The 19,748-nt window shown below is 43.1% G+C and overlaps 1 protein-coding gene across 1 annotated transcript; it reads left to right on the top strand.

Moving 5' to 3' along the window:
• Positions 1–999: 999 nt before the first annotated feature.
• On the top strand, positions 1,000–19,025 carry fam110d (family with sequence similarity 110 member D). Its single transcript, XM_085291413.1, has 2 exons — positions 1,000–1,132; positions 15,157–19,025. The coding sequence occupies exon 2, from the start codon at positions 15,879–15,881 to the stop codon at positions 17,220–17,222; it is 1,344 nt and encodes a 447-aa protein (XP_085147539.1). The 5' UTR covers positions 1,000–1,132; positions 15,157–15,878; the 3' UTR covers positions 17,223–19,025.
• Positions 19,026–19,748: the final 723 nt, after the last annotated feature.

Raw genomic sequence — 19,748 nt, 5'->3', positions numbered from 1 at the left:
AAGGCTTTGTTGAGCCCTTTTGCTATTTTTATGGTTCACATTTGCATATTTTCCTATTTTAAAACATCAGTTCAACACTTACCCTGTGAGCTACATAGAAGCTTGACTGGATGAGTTTTGCTCTGTTGAATGTAACGTGTAAAGTGTTTGCCAAAGCCGGCACAGCACAAATGACTGGAGGAGAGGAGACTCTGCGTATGATTTATACACTCTGGGTGGAGCCTTTTGCACCTCTGTGTTTCAGAGCCTGTTTATGTTCTCAGTAAAATATTTCCAGTGGCTCTCTGCTACACCGTGCTTCCTCACCGGCCTGTCCGCTCCGTCAAGAGTGATGAGCTCGGGAATGAGAAACAGGTGTGCGTGAAATGTGGAGATCACTCCTTTATCTCTCGCTCTCTTTCCCTCTCGCTTGACCTTTCTGAGCGAGTCATGTTGAGCTGCAGAACAAGCAACAAAAACACAGGAGGAGGGAGGATGATAAGAGGGAACGAGCAACAGATCGATCAGCTTTTTAATTTGGTATCAACTGATCACAAACCGTCTACAGCTAAAACAACAAATAAATAAGTGGAACACAAGATGTAAAAAAAAAAAAAAAGCAATGTGAATGCACTGAAAAGTACATATTTCTGAAAATGTTTAAACTTAAGACAACAGGTCACATGTATTACATGGTAATTGCATGTATGTGTTAATTAGTCAGATCCATCTACAAGAAAACAATAATGATTAAAGACTAAATCCAATCAAATGCTGGATTACTGGTAACAGTGCGAGTAGCACAACCAATCATCCTGAATAAAACAACTACTCTTAAGAACTAGTAATAAAAGTGAAGTGATTTAACAGTTTGATGAGATCATCTTAGGACAGGGTGGGGGTTCAGCAGATAACACCTCTCCCTGAAAATCTTTCACATTGCCTCGTCATACCTGCCCACCCCCGCCGCTGTGGGGAGGTCGGGACTCCCTCTTTTACTGCCGCTGCCGTGCGTCTGCCCGTCAGTGCGCCAGCAGACCGCGCAGAGCGAACAGCGCAGCGCCACGCCGACCGTGTGTCCGTCACAGAGCTCCACACCTTCACTGGATTTCAAAGACAACAACAGCAACAGTGGATAAACTGAGCGAATGTGGTGAGTGCGGACAGAACTACGGCTTCCACCGCTCGGTTTTTAATAACATTTTTGTGCTGACGGTGATTTATGACATGTTGGAAGTTTACCGATCAGGCTGACTCGGACAGGAATCGACCAATCCGCTAAGTGATTATTTTGTACTCTCAGTGAGTTATTTTAGTAAGCGTGCAGTTACGGGTTAAACAGATGGCAAAGAATAAACAGGCTTTAAATAAGTCGGTATCTATTATTGGTTCATTATTATTCCTTAACTAAGAATCCAGAGACTCACCTCCCAGATAGCACTTCTGAGGTATTCTTGGATTAAAATAGGTTAAATATTAATAATCCTTAGTCAACAGGGTGTGTGCTTTCCTTTTTATATTTACTACAGGACTTCTTCAAGTCAAGAATTATGTCTGGAAACTTTATGATGTGTTGTTTGGCTTTTTCTGTAATGGATATCTGATTCTAGGTAGCTGTTTGATAAGACCATAAACATTTTTTTGTAAGTGGCAAGTGCATCCATTGATCATGTGCTCTGTAAGCCCTATATGTGGACGCCCTGGTTTAACTCAACCTTGAAGTCCAGCTGATAATAACTGCAAATACCACTGGCCTGGAGCAGCAGGTCTTTGCTTAGCTTTGATCTGCACTGAATATTTTCATCTGGATGAAATCAGGAAAATTGCCCAAATGAGGATCTGGTTTCCAAGCATCTAATCAGCAAAGACAAATTTTGTAACCCTTATAAGTCAAGGTTTTTTTTTTCTCTTGTAACCAGCCAATCATTTGAGACCACGACTAAAACTATAGGAGCTCATTTTAAAGACTAAGACGGTGCTACTTGAGAACTTTCAAAAGAATAGGAAAAAAAAGTTGGGGAGGGGCATTATGCAATTCACCCACTCTAAAGTGAAAAGACGGTCTCTTCCAAGGAGACAATCACGTGCCCTCAGGGTCACCTCCACCTTGACCCACCTCCACCCTTGCAGCTCCACCTCTCTTCATAAGGGCTCAAGCATCCTGAGTTGGTTTGATCAGCGTGGGGTCAGGAGCATAAACAACTTAACAGTCAGACTAAACAGACCACACATGTCTTGTAAACACATTCGGATTCATAGGTGAGCATGTGCCGGTTAGGCCTGCGATAAGTGGCTGGAGGTTTGATTCGTGCTTTTTGATGCAGCTCACGAAGTGGCTCAAATGTTGCTCTCGCTCGTACCTTCTCACAAACACGCTCAGAGCTTTTCGTGGCCATAATGCTGCTGCTGAGCACACTGTGAGTTTTCCTCAGCAGATGTGCTAGCCCTCCTCTCTAACTACTTGTTAGTGAAGATTTAAATATGAGACAAATTTTCCACACAGTCTTTGGTGAATCACTTTCCAGGCCTTCTATTCAATAGGTAGATTTAGCTCCGTCTCCTCCCTACCTTTCACTACCTTACACTTTTGTTTGAATCCCCGAATTCCGTGCTGAACCATGCTGAACCGTGCCCAACGGCTACGGTGATTCATAGGTCTTAAACGCTTACTGACGACATCAATCATTCAAACTGCATACACACGATTCAGTGCGCAGCGCAAACATCTCTCTGACTGAATACCTGCTTGCAAAATTACAGTGCAGAGGCGGTCGTAAACAGTCGCAGTTTTGTGCCTGGATTCATGTGGCAGTGTGCTAATTTTCCAGCAGTAATACAGCTGCATCTGTGTTTGATGCTGATCCCAACAGAGCAGACAAGAATACATCCTCCAGTTACAAAGCGGAAAGAGAGCCCAGGGGCGCTGAGCTGCTCACTGCAGTCTCCGTCTGAGGTGTTGACAGGAGCCCTGACATCATTAACATGACTAAATAAAATATGATTTGGGTCTTTGCCTTCCCGCTTGGCTCGTAGCACCAGCAGGGATATTTATGATGATGGTGTTATTGATGCAATGCTTAGAGGAGCATGCAGACTCATGTTCACTTTCTGACTTTTGAGAGTTTGGTTTGACGTAATGTGCATGTTCACAATATGAGCATTTAAACAGGAGCTGAGATCTAGCATCTCTCTGCAGCATGGGTGAAAAAGTTGAGCCTATATCACAGGACAGCTAGATTCCTCATCTTTAAGTCTTTTATTTTACAACTTTCTCCGTGTTTTGTTTTTAATGAACAGAGTTTTTTTTGTCGAGGCTGCACAAGTGCATAATCTGATTGAGTTTTGACCACATTATAGCTGAATGCAGAGAACAAGCGGAAGCCGCAGGATTTTTCATGGTTTTAGTTCACAATGGGCCACTCATGTGTTTCTTATCAAAATTCAAGGCTCGGTTTTGCTTTCCTGCAGAGCAGGGCTTGAAAACGCAGCCTTTTAAGAGGCCATGTCAAACATTTGTTTTCTTTAAACCCTGTTTTGTTGCATGTAAAGACCCCCGAGTTACGGCGTGAAGCTTGAGTTTCTAATTAGAGGGGAAAATGTGCCCTGCTAATGACATCATCTTCCCCCTGGCACTGCGTTAAGTGACTGTGTGTGTGTGTGTGTTGTTTAACAGCAGCTGGTTTTAGACATTTGACGTTTACAACTGTGTGAGACTTCAAACACTCTCACACAAACCGTCGGGCTTATAATTTAGCTTTTATTGCTCCTTGTCGCCTTGTTTGGGCCGTTGTGGCAAAAGTCTCTGGGAACAGTTTTCAGGAGGAACTGCGTGTAAGAGAGGAAGAGCTTGTCGATAAACTCAGCTTCTAAGTTACATCCAGAGACAAAACAAACCTTTTCAAACAGGCATGAAGTTGGCTGAAAGGAGAAGTGAAACCTACCATCTATGTAGCGAGCTTCTTCTCTTTTGCAAACTAGTGTGGAATCATATTCGCAGAAGTATCAAATTGATGTATTTTTCAGGCTTTTTTGAGTCTTTGCACTTAATTTTTTGACATAATGATTATTATAATCAGTCTTGCCACTCTCAGAGACCTGAGAGCATTACATCACTTCCATCTCCACGGGCTTCCGAACTCAATTTATAATTCATTGTGAGCAACGAAATCATGAAACATGATCTGACAGATCTCCATCTCCTGACGGTCCCCTGTGTGTGCGTGGGTGACAGCTGTGAGAGCGGCCCTTCTCCCCGCTGCTCTCACATCCCTGTAATTGTTCACAGTCCGACTGGGCGCCTCTGTAGCTCTGCCACATCCCATCACACTCAGCCGTGCCACGCTGTGTCCGCTCGACCGTGAGGAAGACGACACGAGTCTGGACATTCCCACTGACAGAGGAGGAGGCCGCCAATACAACTGCACGGACTCTTCCAGATGTTTTCTGATTCTGACAGAAGCGAGGGAGGAGAGGAGGGAAGAGGGACAAATCGAAGGCTGTCTTTCCGTGGCACTCGGGGTGCTGTTAGTCGGGAAGCAGGTCGGTTGATCGGTAATGAGAGAAGACAGCTGGCAGGTTCAGCAAAGGTTAACAACTAAGTATAGATGGCAGAGAGGACAAACAGAAGAGCTTAGTGTAAGGTCTTTGTGTGGGAGGCTGTGGGTGATTCTTGCAGTTTTTAAGGAGGAGTTACCTCATTTTAGTGAGTTTGAAATAGATGAGTGTTGGACTCTGATCTGTGGCATCTCACACTGAATATTTCAAACTTATCTGTCCTTTTCGTGGTTTCTTGGGATTGGACGTGCATGTTTTTAGCACGTGACGTTTCTTTTAATGGCCTAGTTTCTCTCTGGGTTTCAGTAGACATCACAAAGCTATAAAAAGATCTCTTTTTTAAAAGTTTTTGTGGCAGTCAGGATTTAGCTTTTGCAGTATTTCTAGATTTAGGGGGTATTTTGCTTACGTTTCGAGCTGTGTCGGTCAGATTAAATCAAACTGCACCCACACATTCCTGATACAGCCGTCTTGCTGCATTCGCTTTTTGACTGCTTACCCCTAAATAATTAATGATCACTGTTAAACACTGAATATGGGGGATTTTAAACCAGGGATTTTCCTGGATTAAAGCTGAATTGGATGAGCAACCTTCAAGTATCCAATCACCAGAAGTGTTTGAGAAAGTTTACATTATAAGAAGCGGCATGCAGAGCGTTTTATTTCATCTGGAGTTGCAAACTTTTGCGCCCCGCCGTGTTGATTGCAAATCAATGCTGACACATTTAAAGTGGTGGAGAATGTGTGGGGATGCAGGAGGAGGAAGTAGATGGGCTCGGGGACACCATAGTTACAGATGACCCAGTGTTTGGGGACAAGGCACAGCTGGAGATGCTTTAAGCCTTAACCGACCCCAAACAGTCCTGTCACAAGTACTCACAAGTTAGTGCTAACCTTTTACCGCTAACATCAGCAACATGTGCTTAGAATAATTCTGCAAGGGTTTCGTGAGTGTCCTTTTAGCAACCCTGTGTGTGAAAAGAGGGTGGGGTTACACAGATGCTACTCTGGCTGTCTTTCCTTTTACTTTAACTTGGAGTTCTGGATTGAGTTGCTGTTCGCTCATATGTGGCCCCTGTGCTCTCACACGGCTTTAATCAATTCTTGTGCGCTCTTACTCATCTAGCTGTCAGTAAACTCTTTTAGTCAGTCATTGTGGAGAGTATATTTCTGCACTGTTTCAGTCAGCAAAAAGGCAGGTAAACCACTGTTTGATGTAACACCGCTTTTGACTTTTTAGTTGCTGCTAAAGCCTCTTTTGTCGCTTTGGTGAAGCCGACGTATGCCTGGCAGAGGGAAAAATGTGCCGACTTTGTGAAATAAAACATCTGGCAGTTGGCCAGACAAAGCTGTCTCTCAGAGCATTCACACCAGCTGAGAGCTTAACGAGGGTTCACAGTGTGAGAACACTGCTTCATAATTTAAGACTCTGGGAGATTGAGGGACATGTCCAGATTTATGCCTCTCTACTGTACTGTATAAACAGCCTCCGGGCAGGCTTTTATTCGAGGGGGGAGGGCTTTGTTACCCTGAGTTGCACAGTGCATTCCCAGTCCGGGGATGTGCCGCACACACACTCGCACACACACATTAGGTCACAGTGGTTTGTATTGCTGGTCACATAATCCAGACTGGCATGTGGAGGGAGCAGCAGTGGTGGTTATAGTTTACTAAACAATGCCGTCCAGCGCTGGGATATGTGCGTACTAACTCTATAAACGTAGCTCTTGCACACACTACGCTACACGGTTTCTTTCCCCCTTGAATGTACACGTGTCCCCCACAAAAACAGGTTATGTTTGGATCATAGACAGTATAAAAGATGGATGTAACCATGCTGATGCAACCCAACCCTCGAGGTGAGAGTCTTCACTGTCAATATTTTGGTGTTTTGAAAGTGGACGTGGCAAGCATCCAAGTCAAAGCACGTTTATTGGCTGACAACAGGTTGTTTAAGAGTCCCTTCGGACTCTTAGAACAGCCACAGTTTATAACATGAACATCATCGTGGTTTATTGAGTTGAAGAGAGAAGAGACGAGAGTGGAAGGCAAAGCGAAGCTTTTACCGGTGGATCTTTGGCCACAAACTGTGGGTCGTGACCCAAAAAATGAGATGGTGGATACAAGAGGGGCAAATTTGCTCTCTCCGAAGGCTGTCCCTTAGGCCTTTATTATACATTCTGCATGCACTAGGATTCACTTCGGTCAGCTTGGGTTGGACTGACGTAACTTTTGTCACCAGACAGTGAATGTGAAGGCTGTGCGATGTCCGCCGACGGGCCTTCCTGTCTTTTGTGATGTTTGTGGATTCTTATATGGAGAATTTATAGACTTCAAGAGGATTTCAAAGAAGTATAAGAGAAATGACGACTAGGTCATGGTTTCCCCAGCTGACTGTGTCTGCAACAGAGTATAATCAAGGCTTCAGAGGTAGGGTAAGGAGCTTGGTCATTCTGGATGGGCTCCGAGTAGAGCCACCTAATAATAATGAAAGAAGCAAGTTGAGGTGGTTCTGGCATCTCCTAGGTGAGATCCTTTTAGGCATGTGCAAATGTTAAGAAGCTTCAGGGCAGACCAGGACACTGTGGAGAGATTGGCTTGGGAGTGCCTTGGGATCAAACCACAAAAGCTGGAGGACAGGGCTGGAGAAAGGGAGGTCTGGGAATCTCTGCTTAGACTGATGTTGACTGATGGTAACTAGTGATTAAGCCCATAAAGTAATCAGGAAAGTGTTTATTGAGGCTACAGAACAAGGGATCCAAGGTCTGTTTTCCCAGAGACTCCAATACAACCAGAAATATTTTTGCAAAAAAGTGTCAATGTCAGTATTTGGGAGTATTGTCACTCCTGATTTCCAACATAGTGTATTCTAGTAGTAAAGCTGGAAAAGTGAGAAGAAAAAGGGTGTGTTTTGGTTCTTGGGAAGTTCATGTATCACTAGCAGTACAGGGTAATACTTATTTGTAGTTAAAAACACAGCTGCTTCACCTTCATGGATAGAGTCTGGTCAGTGCTCTGCATATGGTTTATTTAGCAACTCACAAATACAAAACAGATTAAAAGTTTTACGGTTTTATTACTGTTTATGTTCACTGCAGCCGTCTCGGGTTATTAACTCGGAGTTGGTGGGACTGGTCCGACCTTTTGAGTAGTTGAGGGGGCTTTTCAGATTTAAATTCTGACTGGGAACTCGGAAATTCCGACTTCGACCTAATCTGGAACTCGGTATTAGCGCGAGGTTTGGGGTTTTGTCCACGTGCCTACCAACTTCTCTGTGGAGAATTTACATCACAGTGCACCAACTTCGCATGCTCCCCAGGCGGTCAACTTCAAGTGGAAGTTAAACAGGAATAGCTAATCGGCCGTCGGGCCTCCAGCTGTCAGTGTCCGCAACAGAGTATAATCAAGGCTTAACTCAGTACCTGGACAATTTCCACAATTATTTTGCCTGTCGCTGGATTTCACGGACATTTCATGGTCTCTGCTTACCACATTGCTGCTGCTTCCTTCCTGTGCCCTATATTCACATTTGAGATGTCAGAACAAAGGGCTTTATCAGTCTGACTGCCGGGTGACCTGCCTTTGTAGGACACGTTTTTCATGTGCGTAAATAGATCAATGCTCTGAAAACAGGGACAGTTAAAAATCAATTCCTTGTTAATAACAAAGGCAAAATGGACTATATAACTGTGCTGTTAGCAACTGCTCTCCAAATAACTGGTAATTTCCCCATAAATAAAACAGAAGAAGTGCCCATTTACACAATGATTACTTTACTGTACCACTATCATTTTAATCCAGTGTCTATGTGGATCCCTGCCTGCATTGTCTGGGTATTTCTCTTTGATCATATATTTTCTGTACATTTCTCACAGTGAGGTATCATAAGGCAGCTTAACATTCCTGCATTACTGGCAGGCTCAGGTGTCTCTCTATAGCGTGGATTATTAGATTTCCACGCACTTGGCACCTGGTGGACGGATCACAGGCCTCTAACTTTAGATCTTTACACTTATAAACTTTCTAAGTTTTAAAATTGGCATTCGGATGATAAAATAGCGTCCTCGTTCTATCTCGATGGAGAGCAGATTTTAAGATGCCTTTTATTTTCAGAGACTTTGACAGGCAAAGCTTACGTGCGTTTCTTTTTGCTTTGTTGTAATGTTATAGCTGGAAAAGCAAATAGTGATTCATAAAACTTTATGGTTCAGAGCTATTCGGTAATCACAAGTAACAGAAGCCTTCCTGAGCCCTGTGCTCAAAAGAAAAGGAACTTGCCCTGCCTGTTGATTAAAAAAAAAAAAAAAATATGCACACTTTATCCTGGAGCTGGCCTTATCGGCGTAAGCACTGCTTGGGTGTTACAGCCGTGATAAAGGCTTGGCTTCCAGTATAATGACTGTAATAGGAGGGGGAGATTGCACAATGTTAATTAAATTACTGTAATGTCAGGGTGATAGCTCTCTTACTGATTACCTCAACATACAATTACAGTCTCTTCTATTAATTAAGCTACTTATGATCATATTTTGACTGATTAGCCAGTGTAGTATAAACAAATAATGCTTGTTACACTTTGCCCGACTCTTATATGCAATATAATACCTTTGCTTTCCACTGCTAAAATGTTTTTTCCAATGCTATAAAGTAGAACTGTGTCAACATTTACAAATAGGCTAATTCATTTTATTGATTATGCTGCAGAGCGCAGAGTTAATCGACTGATAATTAGCACTTATGTTCAAAAGGCTTTGGTTTATTGTGAGTCGTTTGCTGCCTTGGGTAGACCTCTGTGCTTTGATTGTGTGCTTAATTTTCTACTACAAGATTATGTAAAATCAGCAAATAAAGACTTGACTTTAAGTGTAATGAAGTCATTAGTTAATTATTAGCTGTGCTGTTGGCCAGCTGTGATGATGTAAAATAGTAAGTTGAGATAATTTAGGTATGTACGTATATGTGCAATCTTCCTTTATTAGCTGAATTTTAGCTCATAACTATGCTAATGCTCCTAATACCTGATTATCAGATAAGGTCAAATCTTTTTACAGTCTTCCCTGTTTCGTTTTGGGGTTGTTGTTTTTTTCATTCTTGGCTTTTTTTGTATCCAGTTCTCATGTACTTGTACCCACACCCACCATTAGCCTGAGTACATGTTTTTGGCGTGGCTCTCCAATGTTCAGTTGCCCCCACGATGATTAGCATTGAATGACAAAAGAGCCAGAGCAGTGTGTTTAGAGCGCATCTTGTCCAGTTTACAGTTTGCAAAGAGGTCTATTCAGGTTGGGGGTTTCTTAAGCCATCCCAGGTGGCCTGCTGCTGCTCCTCATGAATGCGGAGAAATCCCTTGCGTAGCCTCGAACCGTAGATCACGTGGCTAATAGCACTGAAGGCCTCACAGGCATGATAAGATTTACAGTTGGCTTTGTTTTTGAGGGGGGCAGTAGCCTATCTATCATGTGTCTTAATCTCTTACATTTTATTGTCATCATGTTGTTCTTTTCCCTTCCTGACTAATGAGGCAGACCAAGTCTGACTTACCTATAGGAGACCATTGTTGGAGCCCGTTAATGATGCGAAGACAGCCCAGTTTGTCTCTTTTGTTTGGAGGGGAGAAGACAACGCCTCCTTTGCTTTGTCCTGGCCCACGACAGACTTCTTGAGTCCTGTGTTTGCAGTGTTGGTTAATGACCGAAGCCTGCGGTCATGAATCGTGGCTCATTAGTGGCAGACACTTTTATCCACACTGTAGAGACACTTATGTGTGCAGATGCTCCGTCATGACATAAAGTCTTCTTTGAATGAGCGTTGGTTAACGTTTGAACACTGAGACATTTCAGTCCATTAGGGAGGATTGTTAGTCACTGTCATCCTTAATAGTTGTGCCAGATGTTCATATAAAGAAAGGGAGAAATGCAAGACAGTGAAAGAGAGGGAAGATGCTGGAGATGGCCAGTTGGCTCTTTGTCAGCAGCAGATGCCCCTCATCTGTCCAAAGATTAATTTGACAGGTGCAGAATAACCTCCCGAGAGCTTCAAAGGTGGTCTTTTTGAATTTATTAACATCTTATCATGTGTTTACTTCACTAAATACATAATTCACAGAGAAACTTCCTTTAACCTTCTGATCCAGGACCAGCTGGGTTTTCTCTGGATTTCCAAGCATGCCTCGATGAAGCTATCCTTCTAGAGGCTCGCTTGAAGCAAACAAACACTTCCTGGGTCTTTTTGTGTGTTTAGCTTCTGGGGCAGCACTTTCAGAAGAAGAACCACCTGACAATATAACTGATAACGAGGCCTAAATGTGACCCGCTTTGTTCTCTCACTGGGTCAAATGCATGTGGCACAAACAGTGCTGCTGATTAAAAAGAAAAACGAACTCCACTGTGCCTTCCCATGACAGGTCTCTATCCAAGCATTTTGATGTAGCATGACACAAAACATCTGGTTCCTCTTTAGCTGCATGGGGGCGCCTGGGTAAGCCTCCCCTGCAGGATGGTCCATCCGCTTCACAGAGGGGAAATGCGGGAGAGATGAAAGGCCGAGAGAGGAGAGGCAGATAGACAGACAGAGGAGTTTTATTAAAGAACACATCGATGGAAATTGCACAGACATGGAGAGCTGGTGATGTGAGAATTCACTGATGTCTGGTTTTTGGAGCTCTGCTTTCTGCTGCATGTCCCAGGTATTACTTTTGCATCACACGTTTGATGTTTCTGCAGACTCTTCTAGTTTGTTACAACCTTGTAGTTGGATAAAATAGCTGTAGGCTGTTGTAATTATTTGTAATTCATCATTTGTTCACAGTGCCTGAAACATTTGTCCCTACATGTCGGAATCTGGTGGGCAGTGTTTGTAATTTTTGACATTTGGATGCGTTTGCAGCCTGACAGAAATTCCCCAAGAGTTTGAACTTCCTTTTCTGGGTTTCATTCTAGCAAAACTAGTTCAGTCAGTTTTTATATGTACAATCTAAACCATCAAACTCCTGTTGTGTCTCAGCTCACTTTTACGATTGTTGGCTTTTCACCCCGTCTTTAAGTTTCTTCTTATTCTTTTTTTGTTTTTCATGTTGTGATGTTTAACATTCATTGCAAAGCCTGTATGTTTGGAGCCCGCTTTGCTATACATACACATAGTCAGTTCTGATAAATAGAACAAATATATGTTGGCTTAAGATGGGAAAAAGCTTTTGAAGATCACACTGTAAGTAACAGTAAATGGAGCAGGAGATGGAAAGAGATAGAAAGAGAGAAGGAAAATATATGTTTACAAGAAGAGAGTGATGGAGTAGGGAGTGAAATGAAAGGGCAGAGAAGCCCTGTAGCATGTGCAGAGGAGCTGAAGAGTGGGAAGTAACGCAGGAGAGTGCAGGCAAATGAGCTTGGGTAGCAATAGGAAGGAGAAGGTGGGGTGATGTTCACTGTAGAGACGAGAACAGAAGGGACGGGTTTAGAGGTTAATGACAACCTGCAATGAGAGACAAAAGAAGTCGTGAAACACGAGAGAAAATCCCAAGGCTATCTCATGCTTTGCACAAGCTTCAAGATCACAGGAGAAGGTGCTGGGTACTAATTTGGCTCATTATAGTCAAAAGAACTAATGGCAGCTATTGTTCTCCAGCAAATCCCAGTTGAGTCACTGGTGTCCCCTGTGGTTTTGTGCACATGTGTGTTCCTTCTTTCTGGTTTTCCCGATTTCGGTTTTAGTGTTTTATTATATTATGTTCAGATAAATGCCTTAAAAAATGACCTCTGATGCTACTATTCATATAATTACAGTCATAATGGTTTAATGTGGATATCAAGCACAGTCACATCAGTAAGTGATCCCTGTGAGACAAAAGCTCAGGCTTTGACCTCACGCATTTTTTTCACTCTTGGGTCTGTGTGATGTCATTGTGAGTGGTTAGTATGGTCGTCATCATTAGCCGTGAACAGAAGCCTGCTAAACCTTCTGGTTGTGAGGGGCAGCCAATGAGTAGAAAGTTGGCTTGAAGAGAAGGAGATGAGTTTAGAGGGACTGCACTAAGACCCAGTATGAAACAAATAAGGATTATCTTGAACTGTGAAATCTTGCAAAGCTACCCTAAGTCCAAGATTGAAGAAATGGAGCTAAAGATGGCCATAAATCCCAACACTTACACCAATGACAGTCTTCTTAGTGCAGTTGTTCATTCATATATTATGTTCCAAACCACTGTGATTCACTTAGTCATGTGATGTCCCAGATAGCACTTTGAGCAAGACGTAACCTATGAAAGTGGCTTGTTTTCTTCATGCTCCTAATGTCACATTCATTGAACGCACACTGGCATCACAAGAGAACACAAAAAGCATTGGAAGTAGAACAAATACAGATACTGCATATTACTGTGGTTTTCAAGGATTAGCTGACATTTACCAGTTCTTGTATTCATATATTGTCCTTGTGTTCTTCATATTTCTTTCTATATTTAACTCCACCCCGTCACTAGAAAGTCACTGTTAGCATTAACAACTTAGTTTAGGCTCCTATGGCGATAATCTTCTTTAACGCTGTGGTAGCATTACTCTCTCAATTTTTTATTTTGAACTCAGATGGGGATCAGAAGAAAGAAGAAGAAAGATGCCTAATAAATACCCCATAACTCTAACCACAGACCATAACCTGCATCCTCATTTCCTCCACATTTTCCACCAATTTTTCTTGGGTTTTTTTAGCTTCCACACCTGTTGTGATTTTTCTCAAAACCTACCAAAACAATGGCTGACTTTCCCGAGCTCCCACATACCCGACATCTGGAAAAACTAGCCGGTATGCCATTTCCCCCATCGTCAGGTAATTTATAGCGCCATTTGACAGGGTTCCTCAGGCGTATGGAGACTGAATAAGGGTAGAAGGTTTGGTGAAATTCTAGCTCACCTTCTTAAATATCAACAATTTGATATTAGCAGTTAGAGGCACAAGAGTAAAAAGAAAGAAACATATAAAAAAATTGATTGAAACACAGGAATTGGAAAGTGATGTAATCAGCTATAATGATGTTTATTTAATGTAAGCTAAGTTGCTTATTTTGTAAAACAAAAATATGAAAATATTTTTTTAACTTATGAATGTTATAATTTACATTAAGAGGTTAAATAAAATAGACGCACATAGAGTAAAAAATTGTTTAAAGTGATATGATTTCAGAAGATTTCAGTTTCAAGAAAATAAGTAATAATAACATGCGAGTGTGCATGTATGACTTTTTCAAGAAACTGCTCCAGTTTTATAAATAGTTGGATAAATTATGTGTGTTATTGTTTTCTTTGTTTCGTGTCACTCTGTTATCTGATTAGTATTAGTCAAAAATATAAGAAAGGAGTATATGTTGTGGTGTTTTTGCTATTGCCGGTGTCATGTGGTTCATCCTGACTGGAGACACGGATCCTCTTTCCTGGTCATTCATTGTTTTAGCTTTTGTGAAGGAAAAGCCAAAATAGCATTTGATGACACTTGAGGGACCTGAGAGAACAGTAAGCGCAACGGTATAACACCCTCCTGCTGTCCAACACACCACAAGGGGCATTTGTCTCCCCAGATGGACTTTTAATACATTTTGAGGGAAGGTGAATTGAAAACACGCTCCACCTGTGGCCCCAGAGTATAAATACCAGCTTCAGGTTTTAAAGATGGCTTCTTTGGCTTTCCAGCTTGCACTTGGCAGACACTCGCTGCTTTTCAGACAGAAAGGCTTTCACAGCACCCAAACTCTGCATGCACCCCTCTTTCATTTACAGGGCAGCCCCTCGCTGCCTTGTGCTGGCACACACACACAAAGAAATGCTTACAGGAAACAAATACCCATGACCGCATGCACTAACACGCACATATATACACATACATAGACATATGATAACTGTGCCGGGATGGTGTAAAGCTATAAATACTCCTCAGGCTGAGGCTGTTATAGGCACGTGCACCCTCCTCCCCGCTTGCTCCACCAAATCCTCATATAGCAGGAAAATGTAATATAAAGCAGAGCATAGTAATTTTTAAAAAAAAGCAACATCTGTCACGGTGCCATGCCTCATTAGTTTTACTGTCTTTACTGAACTTTTGTAGTGGTTTTTCATTTAAATAACAAGCAGCATTACTGTGGCTATAAAAGATCCCTTCAAAGGTGTTCACCAGCTTTATTTTGCATTAATTTAAAGAAGTAAGCTACAGCAAGCTGTCAGAAACTTTTTTTTTTTTGCCTCTCCAGTTACACATCATGTTATTTGAGTCTAATAGCTGTGACAAAAAGAGGAATTAGTATCGCGACTAGTTTTTTTGTCCTGTGTTTTCGGTGATCAATAATAAAGGATGTTGAGTTTGCAGTCATAAACACAGCTGAAACAATTGTTCTAATAGGACATCATAATGAGTCTCTCTGCCTTCCTGTTCAGAAAACAGGTGGAGACGGACATGTCATCATCCTGTCTGGACAGCAAACAGTGCTGTATCCATGTTTCCATTCATTCATCAATGACGGGATATTGTCGCTCCCCCCCTCCAGCTTTAAATAATCACAATCTATGATCGGCTTAAGGCACCACTGCCTTTGAAAGTAGCACTGAGAACTAAAACCACTCTCTCTCTCTCTGCCTCTTCCAGGGGTCCACACAGGTGAAGAATGCGAACTGCTTCTCCGCCATCTGTCCATCAACAAATCAAGTGCATCGGTGCCGGCCACCCTCAAGTCAGCTCAACCACGACGGGCGTCAAACAAAAGTCTTGACCTGGCGTCCCTTAAACGCCCTGTGCAAAGCAAATATTTGAGGCTGGTATATCTAATTTCTCCCGGCAGTCGCCACTGAAAAGATCAACAGTGAAGGGTGTTGTTGGTAGAGAAAAAGAGAGAAGAAAAAGTGGGGGAGGAAGAAGTAACCCTTTCAAACTACACCCTGCCTGCTATTTCTGCTGCACTGTGGGCAGGGAGCATCTCATTTGGGAGAGCTTCAGGCTGACAAAAAAGGACTTCCCTGTTCCCTGCCTATCCAGATGCCTTTATAAATACTGGATAGAGATATCAATTTGCCTGGGTTCTTACACTGCCCAACAAAGAGTCAGTTGGCTATCTATAGAAAAAGTTACAACAATCTTGGATTTTGTGGTTTCCTGAATTGCTACTTGGTCTATTATTGTTCAAAAAACATTTAAGAGCTGTGAGTACAGGAATGGGAGCTGCCAGTCCTCTATAGTTAGAAACTTTTCTAAACGCTCCCACTAGGCTTGAAATTTCACAGAGCTTACAACAGCTCACTGTGGGACGTCGGGAGCTGTGAGTCAGTTTGGAGGCTGCGGTTTTGATGTCTTTTCCAGCTCGGTGAATTAACATGAAGCCCCTAACGCCAATTGGATCTCCTTCACCTCTGAGGCTTCTCAACAAGGGTCCAGACTACTTGCGTAGGCAGATTGATGGCGGCGGTCACGGCCGCTCAGTCAGCGCCGTGGAGAGACTCGAGGCAGACAAAGCCAAGTATGTTAAAAGCCAGCAGGTGATCAACACCAAGCAAGAGCCTGTACTTGTACCCTGTGCCACCCCACCGCCGCCACCCCGGCGAGCAATCACCATCCCTGCAAGCCTGACGCCTCATCTTCCCCCACAGCGTCCGTCCAACACTCCATTCCCTCCGGTCTGTGGCTCCTTCGCTGCAAGAGACGAAAATGAAAACGATGACTCGAGAAAGGAGAACAGACGGACTTCTGTCGATGTTGAGGCACATAACAGGAGCAATGTGAACAATGCGCCCCCCAGCCCGCGCACACCTGGACTTAACACCTTGGTAGCGCCACACAGCGCTCCCATTCTCCGAAGGAGTACAGGCAAACGCATGCTGAGGCCAGACTCCCTCGTCATCTACCGGCAGAAAAAAGAGTGCAAGAGCCCGAGCAGTACAGCGGTGGGAGAAAACAATAACATGGAGATAAAGGGCTACAGTTTCGTCCGCCGCCTCTTCCAGGGATCCATGAGGGAGAAGAGTAGTGGAGGTGAGAGCAGAATCCAGAAAATGGTCATCGGTGAAGAGAAAGCGTCATCCCGGGATGGCGACTCTCGCATGTCTTGGACCAACGATAAAGATGCGCCAGACGGGGGACCGGGGAGCAGGAGGTCCAGCAAAACTGACCACGAGCGCAGCCCAGAGTCTGCCCCCAGCTCCGGGTTAAGCTGCACACTCGAAGAGATTAAGAATGGCTTTACAAATGGCACCGGCGATGGAGTTACCAATGGAAACCACTCAAACAAGCATGACGATGAGAATGACCCGTGGAAACGAGCGTCACCACCGGCACCCAGAAGACAGTTTGGAGAGTTGCGGCGCTCCAAGTCAGACTTACATCTGCGCTGCTCAGTAGCGTTATCGGAGCAGGAGCATTTCTTTGACTTCTGCGGGCTGGACATAGATATGGTAGAGCGTCTGGGTCGCCAGAATTTCCTCTCAGGGGCCAGCTCTATAGACACTCTCTCGTTGGCGCTCCGCAGCGTGGGCGGGGACGTCTGTGGAGGCTCGGAGCCCAGTGAGTTCTCCCGCCACTCAGGAGATGGACTGTTTGAGGAGGAGCTGGCTGAGCAGCTTCCCACTGGCGTGTCAATAATTGAGAGAAATGCTCGTGTCATCAAATGGCTTTACGGGTGTAAAAACGCCGCCCGTGAAGGACCCAAAGAATCAACGGTTTGATAGCTGGACAAGGATCCCTGTGCCATTGAGAGCTGTGTAGGTGTTGTGTAGTTCACATAAATTTAAAGTACGTTATCCTCTGTGGGCTGCAACAGAGTGCAACATTGTTTGGTTTTTTAACTTTTGAGGCTCAAACAGTTTCGTCAATCGAATCTGGCTTCAAAATATGATTTGAATTTTTACATTTCAAACGAGAGTCAAAGACGCTGGATTTGTTTCAGTGGTCAACATTCACAGGATTAGCATTTCATGACACGCATCTACCTTTGCTCCCTTCACTCCAAAGGCACAGCTTCTTTAAATTAGAGAATAACTGCTACTACTTATATCCTGTCAATCTGATTTGTTGTATTTATAGAGCCTAAGGAAGTGTTTTGTGACCTTTACGGCAAATGGAGCTATTTTCCGTCGCATTTTTTTCCCCCATTATCATAAATGTGTATGAGTGTGTGTGTGGAGTGGGCGCTGGATTACTGTCCTCTCCATTTGTAGCTTCTTTTCATTTATTTGCATAACCAGATAAGAACTGATTTGAAATGAGCCCCCTGTGAATCCTCACAAGGCACATAAGTGTGTGTTTGTTTGACACAGTCAACCCAGCTTAGCCTCCTTGACATCACCACTCTTCCTAATGACTAATTTAAAATGGAAAACCACTAAGCTATGTTTTTTCCAACAGGAAAAATGCTGTGTGAGTGTGAAGTGAACCATGAGTACCTCATTCGAATCTGTCCCAGTTTAGTTTGTGTGTCGCTTTTCTTTTTTTTTACTCCTTAAACGCAGGCGTTGGAACAAACATGTGAGGCACCCCCATGGGGTTGTTAATGCACTGAACTGGACAGAGTGAGGAAATGACACATAGAAATATAGTTTTGACTCCTTACAGATATTTCATCTCATATAATGTTAATCACTGAGCTGGATTCAAAGAAGCTTCTTTGTCCTGAAAAAAAAAGGAGCCATGCTTAGCTAGTTTTCATTATTTGAAATTCATTTTTCAACCCTTAGTTAGGATCAGTGTTCAGGATATTTAATGTGACCCACTCACAGATTTCCACACCTATTCAGTGGTCACTGCTGGGTAAGCTTAAGAGTTTCAGGAATGAAAACAGGAATAAACACCCTGTCTGTCCTGTGACTGTGAACTGGATTCAGCAGGCGAATATTTGTGTTTCACTGAAATTTCATATATATAAAAAAGTAATATATTATAAGAGTAAAAGAACTCAAGCTGACAGGCCTTTCCTGCCAGATGCTTTAGGATGTCATTTCCACCATCTGGCAGCTTACAGATGTTAACTCGGTCAACCCGATTCCCATCACAAAACATGCAAAAGGGGCTGAAGCCGCCCTGCTCTCCCTGGTAACCGCAGATCCTACCTCACCTTCACCTCATCCATTCTTCAGTTATTCCCGCTTTATCTTAATGAAAGGTCATTTCCATTGCTTGCCCTGGACTGCGCCACTGTAATGTGAACTGCTGAGGTATGTGGAGGTTAGACTGAGAGTATTACTGAACTCAAGGGCATGTTATTTTTGTACACGTGATAAAATAACGCAGTTACTTGCAATGTCAATTATTTTCTGTATTAATCATGAGCATGGCACACTCCTGAGAATCTTTCCACCTGGATTTTTTTCAGATCTCCCTGTTAAGAAAAAAATAAAAATTTGTTTGCATGTTTTGCAAAGTGGCGACGTAACTTCTGATTCTCCTTTTTTAATTTCACACACGAGAGGTTCGGCTTTTATTCCAAAGAAGTTTGTGTATGATGTACACAGCAAATAAACACAAAAATGAAACTATCTTCGAGTATGTGATTTCTTGCCACCTTGTTATGTTTTTTTCTTGGCTAATTTTGGACAGATTAACCACCGATTGCGGCATAAACACAAGAGAATGTAAGAAATGTGATGCTGTCTCGTCCTTGACTCTTTGTTGCTTTCCTCCGCCACATCACGTCTCATTTTTCCCCATTATCTCAAATGGCTAGGCGCTAATCCTTTTGGCATTCCCTGCATAGCATACTCTTGAGAGAGCAGCAACAGGTTGTGTTTATAGACAAGGAAGCCTCTGTGTGGCCTGATGCTATGTCTACGCTGTCGGAGCGCAGACTCTCCACCCTGTCTGCAGCCTCCTCCTGACACTTTTTGTGTCTTCTCTGAGTCAGCATTTGTTTTCATGCTCCAACTCACAGTGGTCTGAAATCTTAAGAGGAAAATCTAAAAATATTTTGATTTGACAATGACATCCATCTCCCTAAATCTAGTCACAGCTTTAAAAAAAGCTTTGCTTTTAAAAGCAAAAACGACTGCACGCTGACACTTATTGGAGACGTCTGTGGACCTACTGAAAGAACACCACAAAGCACAATCTGAGTGGATTCTGCAGAGGATTTTTTTAATGTAAAACTTTCCCAAAGTCAGAGGAAGTGATTTATGTTTTCATGATGTGAACCCAATGCAGATTCTTGTGCCAAGAGGGGAAAAAAAGCTTTTTGGCTCGTGCACCATGGGATTGCTTTG

Source organism: Mchenga conophoros, linkage group LG11 (assembly GCF_057382185.1).
Source record: "Mchenga conophoros isolate Kocher_MC1m ecotype Shallow Benthic linkage group LG11, M_conophoros_male_GT1.1, whole genome shotgun sequence".
Lineage (NCBI taxonomy): Eukaryota > Metazoa > Chordata > Actinopteri > Cichliformes > Cichlidae > Mchenga > Mchenga conophoros.
Note: the sequence above shows the minus strand (reverse complement) of the source record. Positions and strands in the feature narration are given on the sequence as shown.

What these genes read in the sequence shown, in the direction of transcription:
- fam110d (XM_085291413.1), top strand. Translation starts at nt 15,879, where the DNA reads ATGAAGCCCCTAACGCCAATTGGATCTCCTTCACCTCTGAGGCTTCTC.